At 33.0% G+C, this 15,708-nt stretch overlaps 1 protein-coding gene across 2 annotated transcripts in view; it reads left to right on the top strand.

Moving 5' to 3' along the window:
* Window positions 1–15,708, top strand: part of FAF1 (Fas associated factor 1) — a gene marked incomplete at both ends in the record, with an annotated part of 358,834 nt that overhangs the window by 140,270 nt on the left and 202,856 nt on the right. For both annotated transcript variants that reach the window (XM_080690990.1, XM_080690989.1), the window contains one exon: window positions 3,189–3,294. In XM_080690990.1, the coding sequence (XP_080547116.1) occupies window positions 3,189–3,294 (106 nt within the window). The remainder of the gene's footprint in view (window positions 1–3,188; window positions 3,295–15,708) is intronic.

The raw sequence follows: 15,708 nt of genomic DNA, 5'->3' as shown, positions 1-15,708 counted from the left end.
TTCTAAAATAAAAGCCAAATTTTAGAGAATAGTTGTGGCATAGGTCTATCTGTGAAGTGGCACACACACACACACACACACACACACACACACACACACCCCATTGGCTCAGTCTATTGTTTTGAGTTTTTTCCCACTTCATTTCTCTCACATATCTTTTATTGTAGTTATACAGAGCTTTTTATTATTGCCTAAACATGGTCATTGTTCTGGCCTTCCTATACTTAATATCTCAATTTGGTATAAATGATCTTCTTAATTGAAACAGCTATTTTGGCTCTTTTATACCAAACTTTTTAAATGTTTCTTTTACCTCACTACCATCTTCATTAAATCAACCCCTTCCTCTTTGCTTGATTTTAGTTAGATAATTGGAATGCCCTAAGGCTCCATCTTGGCCTTTCTGTTTTTCTTTAGGTAATGAATTTCCCTAGGTGATTTCCTTTGGCCACAAAATCTAAATACAATACTATACATACATACATACATACATACATACATACATTACATACATATATTACATTACATACATACATACATACATACATACATACATACATATAGTTGACCTTCCTGCTGTGAGCTCTTTTACTTGCCTTTGACTCTTACATTAAATTATATATATCTTTTTGGATATCTATTAGACATTTCAAACTTATTATTAAACTTTCAAATTCTCCATTCATTTTCTGTATTAAATGAAATTTGGTCTTCCTGTTTGCTCATGTCAGAAACTTTGGAGTTATTTTTTTTCCTCTCACATTTCACCAGTTATTTTTCTGACTTCTACCCCCAAAATATATTTTGAACTTGACAACTTCTCAGCCATCTCTACTCAACCAGCCTAGTTCAAGCTACCCTCACTTCTTTTGTGAACTAGTCTTTCATCTATTCTCCTATCTTCTCTATGTCTAGAGTTTTCTCGCTGTAGGCAGTGCAGCCAGAACAAACTTGTATAGATGTAATATAAATCATCTCTTACCTTTTTTTTGTGTGTGTGGTACTGGGGGTGGAACCCAGAGGCCTTCTACCTCTGGGCTATACTCCCAGGCCTATTTTATATTTTATTTGGAAACAGAGTCTCACTAAGTTGCTGAGAGCCTCAGTAAGAGCTGAGGCTGGCTTCGAACCTGTGTGATCCTCCTGTCTCAGCCTCCCAGGTACTGGGATTACAAGCATGGGCCACCACTCCTGGCTTATCTCTTACCATTTTTCTTTGTAAAACCATACAATGTCTTTTCTTTGCAGTTACTACAAGAATCTACCCATTTACACCTTTGTGGTCCCTTTGTAATCACACTAGCCTTAACTGCCAAGTCACCTCCTCAGAGATGCTTTTCCTCAACCTGTTTTGTTGAAAGTAGTTCCCTTGACCGTGATTCTCTATTATCTTGTATCTTATATCCTGTTTTATTTTCTTCACAACACTTAATAGTCTCAAATTATTTATTCATTTCCTTGCTTTTTGTCTTTACTAGAATTTAAGTTTTTGGAAAACAGTGACCGTGTTCTTCTTATTCAATTTTTTTTTTTTCTGTAGCTATTGGAATAGTTTCATGAACATAGGTAGGTGCCCAGTAAATACTTGTGCATATTATGTCCTTTCTGTTACTATTTCCTTATGTTAAAGTTCTACATTCTCCCTTATTCAAACAAAACAAAAATTTTATCTCTTCTGAGTGATGAACTCTTTTAAGGTCCAATTTATCTTTCATATTGCAGCTGACATATGCTTTTTCCTCTGAAGCTTTCCCCTACCTTCTACCCTTTTACTTCCACAGAGTTAAGTACCTATTCTGAATTTTCAGTGTGCTTTTCTTTCAATTTCTTAGTACCTATTGCAATATATTGCATTATTTTATGTATTTGTCTTTCCTGTTGAACTGAATATTTCATAGAATAACCGCACAATTTTATTTGTGTTAGTTTCTTTAGTACCTAGAATAATACAAAGCCTTAAGTTAATGTTGATAAATAAATGACTTAAAATCTCAATTTGAGATGTAGTTTTTCAGGAGACAGCACTGTTGTGTGAGACATAAAGATGAATAAAATTCTTATCTTCTGGAAATCCACAATTTATTTCTTATTCAGTAAATTTCCTCAGTGTACCAGGTATTACAGTTAAAGGCTCAGTATATAATGACAGAGGTCCTTACTCAAGAAACATTTTTAGTGCAGTATAATTTCCTTTTATTTAAATCAATAATATTTTATGATATGTATCAGTGCTTTCTAAGTATTTTTAGTCTATAATTAGCCTGTGATCCCCAAGGGACACAACAGGATACAGATTAGCTGCCTGATTCTAGTCCTCATGTTGGATATATGTTTATGGCATAGTTACAGTTTGGCTGAGGAAGAGTGATGAAGGCCAGAGCCCCACCCGTTTTCCGGATGTCACAGGCATAACATGACTACACTGAGGCAGGAAAGACAGGGTATTCAGTCATAATAGTGGACTTTATTTTTGTTATGGATCAAACACTGATTTTTAATATTGACATTAAAGAGTTATGACTTATTTCTCAATTTATATGGCTACTTTTATTTATTCTTCATGGTTCTGACATATTTCTAACATTTCCAAACTTTAGCTTAGGATTTAAAGATGTGACTCTGAATCCTCCAATTTCTGTATTTGTATATTTCTGAGTACTAAGTGAAGACATAGTTATTTAAAAGGACTTTTGGTATGGCAGTTCAAGATCTATAGATTTTAGTATCTTATGAATTTTGACAGAATCCATATTTCTGTTCTTCTAGAACATGAGTAAAACAATAATTTTATATATCTCTTCTTTAAGAAGAGCTGTTTCACTTAGAATTAAACCCGACGCTTTGGATATAGATGTTAATATTTGAAATTTGATATAATTGACAGCTGTTTCTCTTGGAGGAAGTACATCTGTTGACAGTAGCATACAACTTATAGAAAATTTGTACATATGCAAAATATTTTGAATTGAAATTTAAAAATACCTTGGTAGAGAAGGAGTTAACAGGTTAGCTCCCCTTGGTTGTTCTCAGCATGCTCTCTTGCCTTTAGGACCTGAAAAGATGATAACATTGGGCCCGGACATGCCTGTGTGGAGGTTAGGGTACTCCTGGGGTTTTTGCAGCTAGCTGTAAAGCAAGCTAGAACTTGTTCATCTCTTAGTTCCTTGTTTTTCTTTCAACCCTTTCAGTGCCCTGCAGGAGTCATTAAATCAAAACTTCATGCTGATCATCACCCACCGAGAAGTCCAGCGGGAGTACAACCTGAACTTCTCAGGAAGCAGTACCATTCAAGAGGTGAGTTATGTCTCACAGCTAAGGAATAAGGGTAGCTCATTATAGCTAATGTTGACCCTGTTAAAGAGGGCTTATCTGTTCTAGTTGGAAACTCTCTTTATGTTTCATTATTGGGTTCTTAATTTTAATGAACTGGAACATCAGTGATTACTGTAGATATACTAAATGACTTGACTTAGATGTATAGTAAATGGGAACTCTTGATAATTCTTAAACTAGTCTTCTTAAAACCCTGCTTAAGAGTAACTCATCATAGAAGATATGTCACGGTTTTATAGTAATTATTCAACATTTTTATTTGGAAGTTATTGTCAGCATTTATTTTGAAGATGTTTTTATTTTATTTGAAAGGTCATTCTCAAATATATAACGTATGTATATTATGTACTTTGCTGTTTCTAAAAGGAGTTCCAGGAGGGTTTTCTTGAGCAGCTCAATCCTAACTTGGGCAATATTTATAAGATGCTGCTAGAGATTGTCATTTGGCTTAGAGTATCTGAGAAAAATCTATGTATAGTGTCAGTATTTTCTTTGAAGTGTCCAAGGAGGACCACTGTTTCAAAAAAGGACCTTCCCCAAGTGAGAAGACATACTTCTGTAGTTTGTCTTTCACCCCACCCACCTAAACACCAATAATTTTTCTCTATGGGAGAGAAAACATTCAAGGTTGTAACAGGACTTGAGTGTTTAGAAAAACTGAACTTGTAACTTGTTATATTTCTCTTCATAGTATATGAATACAACAATCATTTGTTTACTAATTTTTTAAAGAGAATTAATCATATCTAATCTTAGACTATTTCATTTTTGTTTACTTAAGACAAAATTGCTTAAAATAATTGCTAATGTCATCTTGAAAGAACAAGTCATTTTCACCCTAATCTTTTCAGAAGTATATAAATTGTTTCAGCAATGGTTGGACTATTATGGTTTCCCTTTTTCATGTTTTGTCTTTGAGTTCCATCTTTTGATTTTGGTATCAATGACTAATTCTTTAAGCTTATTTTCTCCAGTGATCATTGGTAGTTTATTGATTAGTAACTAAACTTTTTAAACATTTTTTATGATGTCTAAACTGAATTATAAAGTTTTTTAATTTCATTTTTTCAATGTTTATAAATTGCCACTTCATTTTTAATCTCTATATTGGATATTCTGTGCTCTAAATTAAGATGTTTAATTTCTTGAAAAATCATTTTTTTACTTTAGAAATAATAATTTACCATGGCCGTATCTCAGCGTTACCACAGGATGTTCATAATAGTAAAATCTAACTTAGATATGTGGATATTTAATCTAATAAAGAAGTTTGGTTTCAAAATAATTCCAGTGTAACTAATAAAGAATAAGAGGTACTAATAAATAAGAGGTACATTTCGTCCTGTTGATTTATGTTTTAACTTGAAGAACAGTATAATGCATGATGGATAAATATAAACTGCTTCCTTTGTTTTTCTTCTGGTTGAAATTTTTATAGCTAAAGTTTTGCTTTTTTATTACCTTTTTCTATAATTTGGGTGTGTTTCAACTTTCTCCCACAAGAGGGCAGAAAGGACTATTAAGCTGATAGCCTAAAAATGCCATTCAGTGTTTTCAAATTAGCTTCTCTTATATTAACAAAAAGGAGCATAATGGCCAAGTTATTGTTTGATTTACAGATAATTGGCATATTGCAGGGAGGAGACTTAATTTCACCCTTTTAAATTAAACAGGGAGATTTAAAAAGACATAAAATATTCATTAATGTTCGGTGATTATAAAGTAGTGGCATATATTTATTTTGCCTTTATTACTGTTTCGATGGGAAAATACTGCAAATATTTCCGAAATCGAGTTGGCCATACTGACAAGTTGAAATGTTTAAGCAGCGTTAATGCAATCTGCTCACACCTGATATCCTATGCAGAATGATTCAAAATGACTACATCAATTATTTAAAGAAATGTTTAAAATTCTGTAAATGTACCATTGTGCGCCACAGTTGGCTGAAACTGTTCTCCATGGCATACTATTTAGATTATCAAATATATTTTAAGCTTCAAGGACTTGAAAACAGTAAATCTTTTCTTTATCATTTTTCTAAATATCTTTAAAAATAATGTTCAAATAATATTTTTGCCAAGACAGATATTATGTATTTCTTGGCAAGAATTTGGTTTCTTCCTTCTTTCTCTCCCCCTCATTTAAAGTTATTTTAAAATTATTTATTTTGAAATGCTGTGTACCAGGAAAAAATGAATGCAATTATTTCTAATATTAATTGCTTTCCAATGAGTGGAAACAGTCCACAGGGGCTCTTTTATTTTGTACAACTTAGAAAAAAACATATGGATTGTCTCTTTAAGCCTAGTTCTATAACTTTTCTCCTTCAACTTGTTGGAATACCTGTGGTAGGGGTGGTTTCAAGAGGAGAGGTGCTCTAATCTACAGTCTTGCAACCCACAGTGACACTTCAGTATGTTTACTATTTCTTATTGCATTACAAGAAGTCAGTTTGATGACAAGATATAGTCTTGAAACAAATTTACAGCATGTTTTTAAATACTAGAATTTTTGTTGTTAATGTGGAATCTTAATGATGCCCTATCTCCTAAATTGTAAATTGATCTTTGTCATTAATTTTAGGAATCTCTTTTCATTATTAAGTCTGACCAGTATATGTTGAAAGAAGGAGAATTAAGAAAATCAAAACAAAAAATCCCTAGTCATTTTATTAGGGTAGCTTATTATTTTTATGTTCTAGGTTAAAAAAAGTTTTTGAAAGCCTTGTATTTTAAAAGAGTGGTTTTCTAATATTTTTTTTTTACTGAGAAAGAAATTTTATTAAATGAAAAAAGATTGGAAAAGGTACTGATTTTGTGTGTTAATTGGACAAGATACATTTTTAATATACTGAGTTAGAAAATAGAACTAAGATGCAGCTTGAATTTCAAATGAATTCTTCTGTGGCCATATGCTTATGCAAGTTAGTGATGATAAACCTCTGGTTGTACAAGTGTTTGTTCATTCTGACTCTATGGTCTGCTGCCTCACAACACATGACTTTTGTTCTTTGGATGCTCTAGATTTTAATTTAAGCTAGCTAGTTATTGGAGGTTTTTGGTTTTCATTTTGTTTTTGTTTTAAGCTTTTTACAAATCCTTTCTTCTACTTTTCCTCCTACGGGAGGAGAAGGTAGTATCTGTATAAAAAAGCCAGAGTGGAGAGTTGCATGCAAATAGCCATAAGAACAAAAATATTTTCTCTTTTCTATTATTACAGAATGGTTTGTACAATTATATCATACAGCAATAACTTTGTGTTAGTCTATTTTTTAAACTTTTTTGGGCCCTATATTAGCTACTCTTCACATTTAAAAATACTGAATTTTAAAACTAGCTTACCTTATTTTAATCAATTTCTACACTGAGAATTCAGATTTTTAAATAATTGTACAGATTTTAGTAATTCTGCTACTACTATTAAAGAGCTGTGGTTTCAAATGTACGGGGATAGGTTAACATAAGGGAGGGGGGATTGATTTGCCTTTTGCAAATCCTAAACCCAGGTGTGGAAAAGGATATAAAGTCCCTGAAATCAAGCCAACTTTTCTTGGAAACTGATTCTTTGTTCTCTGTCTTATTATTGCAAAATCTTCTGTTAGGCAAAATATCTACTTTGCTTTGTAGATGTCATACAAACTTAAGGAATATACATCTGACTCAGAATAACAAAGATAAGAGACCTAAGTATTTTCAGGGCAGAATCATGGAGTATTACTTATCTATTACAGTGAGAAGCACAATGGATCGCTATTGGACTGATTTAAATCCTCTCCCAAGTTTCACTTTACCCCAGAATTCCCACTGTTCTTCTTATTATTGATTTAGTTCTCAATGGGAGTGATGGGGGAAATTGACAACATATGAAACTATAGTTAGTTATAGATATAGATATAGTTATAGATATATCTACCAGAGAATAGTAGCACATTTCATTACTAGTTGTACAAACTAGTGATTAAGTGAGAAGCCAGTATAGTTTCAATTGGTATCAAGAAGTAAACTTAAATATATAAATTTACCAGCTCTTAAAAATAATTATGAAATCATGAGGCTAGTTCTGATTCTGAAAATTTGAACCTTTCGGCAGATTTTGTGTTTTGAGCCTGTTTTTCTGCTTGCTACTTCCTCAACTTGCTTGACTAAACATCTACTCTGGAGTATTTTCCTTTAATGCTAGTGGCCAGTAATAGTTATGAAGTTAGATTGTACTAATGAAAAATTTTCTAGTAGTAAATTGACTATAACTTCTTAACTAATATGCCCCTTCTGTAAATGTCTTAAGTATTGGGTGGGTTTTCTTTTTCTTTTGGTTAGTTTGTTTTCCAGTCTAGGGAAGGGGGTGTGCTGGCAGGGAACTGAAGAGAGAGTGGGGAAGCCGAGAATGTGCATGTGCAAGAGGGTAAATTAAGTTGTGTGCTTATTTAATTAAAAGTTTAAGTGGTTTGTTTTTGCTGTAAGATAAATGGCATATATTAACTCAATTAGAACAAATAATTTTAATTAGCATATATCATAGTTTGATTTTTAAAAATTTAAAATTACAAATGACATCTTGGCAAGAATGAAAGAGATATAATTTCTTAGGCAACTGTGCAATGAATCCAACCTATTCAGCTTATGGAAAAAGAGACTATGAGTTTCTTTTAAATATTCATATATATTATCGGTTTCAAGTCGCATTATAAAAACAGATCTGTGGAATCATAGCACTCAAATGAACAAATCAGTAATGATCATTTTATAAACATGGAGGTTTTTTGTGATTCTTAATAAATTATTCCCTTAGAAAATAAATTTAAGTAATATTTAAAGTATAGCTGTTTGGGAATGACAAATCTTTCCTTATCTGGACATATTTAGTTTAATTTGGAATTTTTTTCAGTGCCATATAAGTCCTTTTTTTTTTGCCAGCTTTTTAAGGAGATACAAACAGTGAAATTTGGCTAAGCCTTAAGGACAATGCTCCGGCCCGTTGTTACTTAAAGATACACTACTCATACCCGAACATCTTAGCCGATGAAGGTCCGTACCTAGTGATTCCTGTGCTGGTAGTTCCAAAATGCCTCAGTTAAGGGAAATCATGGTCAGTTATCAGAATCTAATAAACATGAGACATTTTTATATGCCAGAAAAGGCAGAGAGTAAATAACTGCGCGGCAGCAGTGGCGGCGGCCAATACTGTAATACGTGTTTCACAATATGCACTTGACAGGCTGTAATAGTGCTAATTGAAGGGGCTAATTCACACCCCTTCATCCCATTCAAAGGCAGAACCAGCAGCTTGTTTTGCTTTTGACCAGATGGTCCTCATGAACACCTACTGTGCACTTTAAGTGCTTTACTAGAATTACAAAGGCTGGGGCTGCCTCCACTCCCAGTGATTTGAGAGGGAGACCTGGCGCTCAATGGATCTGCTGCAAGTAAATTAATTCTAGTGGACCCATTACACACTGAGCCCCTTTTTCAAAGCGCTGAGCCTCCTCGCTTGCTCTGTAGCAACGAGAAAGAGAAAGGCAGATTACTGCAAACAGAAATAAAAAAAGGGGTATGAAAGAGAGAAAAGAGGCCTTGAAGCCTTTCATATCATTTGAGTTTTTCAAGTGCGTTATTTTTGGGGAGGGTGGATGTATGAAAAGCCAATTGGAGTTTTTTTTGTTTTAAAGTGCGCTATTTAAGCACCATGAATATAGGCGCAAGAGCAACAGTTGACTGAGTTTACTGTGGTGAAGCTTTGTGTCCGAGGATGAATCAAATTCATTATATTCAACTCTTTGTGTCTTCACATGAATGTAGGGTTAGTTTCACAAGACTGTGTCTGTTTAGGATAATTATAATTTAATATTTTCCTTTCATAAAGTTATCACTGTAGATGTCTAAAAATTTAATCAAAGCAGATTTTGTACATTGACTTTGAAGCACCCTGACAGTTTAAAATTCAAAGGAAAGCTTTTTTAGTTCTCAAAAGAAAAGAAAGCTCATTCTAATGGCATTGAAGCAGAGATTATTATAACTAATTAGAAGTCACACATCTGTTAGCTTTTGGTTTGTGACTTATTTATGTATTTTTTGAGTAAAATATATACTTTAAAACCATATTGCTGTTATTGAGTCAACTGAAAGGATAAAATATACTTAAAAGAAAAATATTTATTCAAGCCAACCATTTTTACAAATCTCTAAAACCCCATAAAAATTAGTGTAATAAAGTGCATTAAATGCAAATCAGAACTGTGTAATTAATAACTTTAAGTTGGAATACACTTCCAAACAAAATAATTTTACACATTTCTGTTAACATAATTCTGGTTATTAACCAGTCATTATAAAATAACAAAATATTAGCAAATCTAGTTTGCACAAATTTATAGTTATTCCTTATCCCTAAAGCTGTTCATGCACAATACTGTAATTGGAAGGCTGACACTAAATAATTAGTTCTCAGTAGAAGCTATGTAGGGTAAGCTATAAGGGATCAAAATTAGAAATACATGTCTGTTGTTTTGTATGTTTTAATAATTTTTCATGATATATTTTAAATGACAGTTTACTTTTGTTTGATGATATGTATTAGCAACACTATTACTCAAATTTGTTTTCATAATAGTTATCAGCAAAGAAGACAACAAACATATCAATTGTACATAGTAGTAATTGTAAACGTTTTATACTCTTTTCTAAGTTGAGCCAATCTTCTTAGATGAATGTCTAGACTTTTTACTTTAAAAAAGCATAATGCAGCAATGTACTACTTATGTCAATGTTTTAATTGCATTCTTAGAAAATAAAATACAGTAATGCAGAAGCAACCACAAAATTATTTTATTTCTGAAAGACTTAGTAGTATTGTCCTCTTTGATATTTGGAATATAATTTGATTAATTTGATATTTGAAATATAATTTGATTAATTTTCAATTGATTTGGTCATTACTATGGGGTTTTGCATTGAATTGTAAGTTGTGGGATTTGGTGGGATAGAAGGGGACTTATCTTCAACCAACACAATATCCCATGAAAATTATAAGCAGTGATGCATTACTGAATTGATATTCTTGGAGAGAAAATTTCAAAGACTAAGGAAAACTCACAGAATTCTTTTTGTAAGAGACTATTTAAAATAAAGGTAAAGAAACTAGGGTTTTTTTTTGTTGTTTGTTTGTTTGTTGTTTTTTTGTAGTTACAATGAAAAGCTATCTTTAAAGCCAGAACCTCAATTAGCAGAAGCAGATTGATCATGACCATGCAGGCACTTACTTAGTGGGGGCTGATTCTCTGGTTTCACAGGGACAGTGGTTGAAATGCTTTCTCCTCATAAAGAAGAATTTATTTCAGTATTAAAATATTAACCCCTAGAATCCTGAACACCAGAGACAAGGTTCCCTTCTGTAGGGTAAGGTTTGGGAAAGGCTATAGTTTCTTCATAGACCTCTTATAAGTACCACACTGCTTAAGCTGAGAAGTATTTTAACATTTTCATATCCTCCAGCCATCAAAAAGAGAAATATCCTCATGCTTTTTCAATCTCCCAGCAAAAAAGCCAATAAAGAAACAAAAAACAAAATAAGGAATTAAAGTTTGGATATAATAAGTGTGAGTTAGGCCTACAGGTAGAAAATGATTTGCATGTATTTTCTTTTATATCAAAAGTTATTTGACCATAACCTCTTAAAACATCTGGTGATAGTATTTTTTTCTTTGTCTGATGTGACTTGTGTGTGACTTAATGCTGTGTAGTTCAGGAGTTATTCTTTTTCAAATATACTTAATGTAGTGAATATACTTTTTAAAAAATCCTCTTGCTCAACATTTCAGAGCCATATTATTACCCTTAATATTTTCCTCTTGTTTTTAAATTACATTTTTAAAGAAAAAAGAAGGCTTTAAAAGCTCATAGCAAACATCGTATAAATGACAAAATGTATTCCATGCTTTGTGGTCATTGCGTGACCAGACAGTAGAGTACTGGATTGTTCGAAGGTTTTACAGCTGCAAGGCAAAAGCATCTGCTCATTGCAAAGCCGTCATTGTTTAATTTTGACACTGACTTTTCCATGCGTCTTGTACCAAGCACTGGATTAGATGCCACTAAGATGAAATTTGTTTTAAGTTGCTCCCAAAGTGCAGCTGTCCCCATATACTGCCTTGTAGCTTAACCAAAGCAGACAGACATAGGATCAATCAGAATCTTTGTACAGCGTCACCTCACTAGGCTAGGGAGGCTCCGAGGAAGAATGTTAATGATACTATTTATATTAACAGCAAAATTAGTTTCCAGGCTTATTTTAGTGCTTGTAGAAGTCCCTTCCTTTTTTAAGGGCAATAAAACTATTATTAAATACTTAGCTTTTTAAATTGGATTATAATGGTTAAGTATTTGGGTGCCCTTTGTGCATTAGGCACTATTCTTCCACAATCATTTGCGGCGGGGGGGGGGATCATTTTATTGATCAGTAATGTAGTAATTGACCGAAAATGAAACCCACTCTAAAATGGCTCTGCTAAAATCTTGAAAAGTGGACATTTTTATAGAATGATAATTTTTCTTTAATGTTTCAAGTGAATGAAAAATGAAAGAGCACCTCACTTCCCAGGTTTCCTGGGATTGTGTGAATTTCTACCCAGCTGGTCCAAATTGATTGATACAGGGCCAAATATTTGTCTGCCTACATTTCAAAGTCTATAATTTGCTAATGAATTGTGGTAATAATCTTTCATCATACATGAAAGATTTAGCCAAACAATTTGCTAAGTATGTATTTTGATCATAAAATTTTTGGACTTATACCAAGCTTTACATCTACTTTACAGCTAATGCATGGGGGTGGAGGGAGGGCAGTTGGAGAAATAATACTGAACATGGACAGTGGTGGAAAGGGATGAAGGAAACAAGAAGGAAGAAGGTACATTTGAAAAGAATAGTGTTGGGAAAGTCCTACGAATAACAGGGGAAGGAATTCTATTTGCACATACAGTGTAAAATAGAATTTTTTTAAATGGCAGCACAGTTTAGCCTGCAGTATATCCAGAGATGTGGTATCCAAAGTAGTTGAAAGCAAGGGAGGAATCTTTTTCTATGTTGACTAATGCTGTTTCACACTTTTTTTTTTTTTTTTTTAAGATACTGGGGTTTGAACCAAGAGAGATTTTACCTCTGAGTTTTACCCCCATGCCTCTTGTTTAGTCTTTATTTTGAAACAGGATCTTATTAAGTTTTAAAGGACTTTACTAAGTAGCTGAGGCTGACTGCAAACTTGCAGTCCTCCTGTCTCGGCCTCCCAAGTACTGGGATTACAAGCGTGTGCCACCATGCCTCGCTCTACACATTTATTATAGAATTATTTCTGAGAAACTTGATGCTCCAAAAATCAAATATCCACACATTTTGAATAACTGAAGACATAAATATCAAAGCCAAATGTTTGTTACAGTTGATATTTTAAAAATCCAGTGAAGAAATAATGTGTTGTAATGAGTTCCAGAGAAGGTGAAAGAAGAACCCCTTGGTTAATGACTATAAGCATCCAAGAGGTTAGTTTCTCCCTCTAAATCAAACATTATGTAAAGGAATGTCAAGCTTATTTCTGGGGGAATATGTAACCTCCATTTGAGAAAGTGCAACCTATATTTATGTGTTTTGGGAGGTGAGCATAAAATGTACTACAGAAGAAGTCTAGTCCATGGAATAAGAGGACAAAAATGTTTAAAGTAAGTGTCTATCTTGTCCATGCAATTTTTATTCAGTGTGAGAAATTAAGGTGCCATGACTACCTGTTTGCCTGATATAATCTAAATTGTTTTCATTTTGTCCATGAGGAAAATATTAAATAATATTGATAAAATTTCTCTTGTCTACCCATTTAATTGAATGCTAAAAAGAAAAAGGGCGAGAGTGACCGAGCGAGCGAGGGAGAAACCATATACATTATAAAAGAGCAAAAAAGGTGAACCTTTCATTTTACAGATTTTAAAGATAAGCAACTCTCAGCCAGATGTGCAGTTCAGATCAGACACCTATAATACCAGTACTTGGGAGGCTGAGACAGGAGGATTGGAGGCTGGAGGCCAGCCAGCACCAGCAATTTGCAAAGCCCTCAGCAACTTAGTGAGACCCTGTTTCAGTCAATCAATCAATCAATCAATCAATCAGTCAATCAATCAATCAATACATTAAGTAAGTAAGTAAGTGAGTAAGTAAGTAAGTAGAGTCAGGACATAGCTCAGAGGTAGAATGCCTCTGGGTTCAATACCATACCATCTCCATATATACATGCATACATGCAAGTCTCAAATTTTATATTTCTGCTAGACTTCTTAAATATGAAATTAAATGTCACATTACCAGAGCATCAATATATATTCATTTATATAGTTCTCTTTGTTTTCTGCTAGAAGCAAGCCTACCTTAAATGTTAGCACAGTGAATCCAAGGTGGTACCACGGGGTAATCTTAAAAGTGTTTAGAAAAGTTAAAACTCTATATGACAAACCCAGCAGTTTTAGTTTAGGTGAATTAAAAATCTTGTATTACACACTGACTTTCCTACATTCTTTCCTTCTATTTTGCTGACAGATAATATCTTTTATCAATATAATACCATAATTTTTATAGGTATATTGTTACCACATTGTCATAGTTACTTAAAGTGAAATTTTATTGAAGTTCTGATTTGGGAACTCTTTATTTTTTTCTTGGACGTATTATTATAGAAAAGTTCCATAATCATTATGAAGGAGAAATATAATGAAAAATTACATTTAAATGAAATTAATTATAAGTGAGATAATTAGTAAGATTTCTGATTTTTTAATGAAAACTCAATTTTATAAGCAAATATTAGACTTATAGATTGTGTATATTAAATTAAAACTATGCCGTTGGCATTTATTTCTAGTCCTTTTTGTTTATTATAAAAAGTACTTTATATGCCTTCCTTTGCCTAATGAAAATATAAAATATTTCCTTCAAAGAGATGTGTTTATAATGTAATAATAATCATCACCCTAAGAATATAAGTTGAACATCCGTTCATTTCTGCTGATTTGAGAGATGTTTCCCTTTTCTGTCAAGTCATAAATAAAGGAATTTTAATAAGATACTTTAAATGAATTTTCTTGCTGGTGAAAATTTTTGTTGATGATGACATAAACACATGAATAACTTCTCTTGAAATTTGAAATATCAGGAATATGGTAAGTTGTCTTAAAAGTTCTGATGTCTGTTGGTAATTTTAATTTCAACTATTGTTACTAATTTTTGTATGGGATGATTGGAGCAAGCACGTCTGCAGAGTGCATGTGTGATTGATGTATTAACATGCATACATCGTAAACCCAAGTAAATGTTGACTTCTTCAAATCTTACCAGATATCCTTCATTGTTCAAATGTTACTCTAGATTTCTGGGACCTGGCTTGGAGCTATTTTTTTTTTAATGATTTCATTTATGGCTATTCTTGTTCTCTATTTGTGTATTGGTGGTGGGGTTTGATTTGTTGAAAGTACTAAAAGTCCTTTGAAGCCAAGTGTTGTGAGCCAGGTGGTTATTCAGTCCGGGTAGTCACATTTGTGGTTATTTCAGTTAGGTGTTTCTTTTCTGAGTTTCTTCTTTCCTTGTGAACATGTATCTGCTATAGCACCAAACTAATTTCTAATAATGTTTGTGTTTTCCCCCTTATTAGACTATGTGTTCTTCAAAACAGGAAAAGTATCAAATTCATTTCTTTCTTTCAAGGCCTAGCACTGAATAAATTGGAGTTCATTGACATGAAAATGTTAATACCTCAAAGGGAACTATCAGTGCAATGAAAAGATCACTCTCAGAATGGAATAATAAAATTTACCATTTTAATCATTTTTAGGTACGCAGTTCTGTGACATCAAGTAACATTTATATTGAACATAACCATTGTCAACATACATTTTCAGAACTTTTTATCTTCCCAAAGTGAAAAATAACCATTAATAACTCCCCCTCCATCCCTAGCTTACCATCATTCTACTTTCTATCCCTAAGAGTTTGATTATTATAGGCACCTTGTATAATCATACACAGTATGCGGCCTTTTGTGTCTGGCTTAATTCACTTGGGTTAATGTCTTTAGGGTTTGTTCATAGTGTAGAATGTGTCAGAATTTCTTCCTTTTTGAGGTAGAATATCTTCTGCTGTCCATATATATCAGATTTTACTTATCCGCTCACCCACTGGTGGGCCATTGCTTGGCTTCCTCTGTTTGGCTATTGAGAATAAGGCTGTCGTGAACATAGGTGAACAAGTACATGTTTGAGAACATTCTTTCAATATTCGGGGAGCTGTACTAAGAAATGGAGTTGCTGGATCATATGGTATTTTTATGTTTTAAATTTTTGCTGCA

Source organism: Muscardinus avellanarius (genome assembly GCF_963383645.1).
Source record: "Muscardinus avellanarius genome assembly, chromosome: 3".
Lineage (NCBI taxonomy): Eukaryota > Metazoa > Chordata > Mammalia > Rodentia > Gliridae > Muscardinus > Muscardinus avellanarius.
Note: the sequence above shows the minus strand (reverse complement) of the source record. Positions and strands in the feature narration are given on the sequence as shown.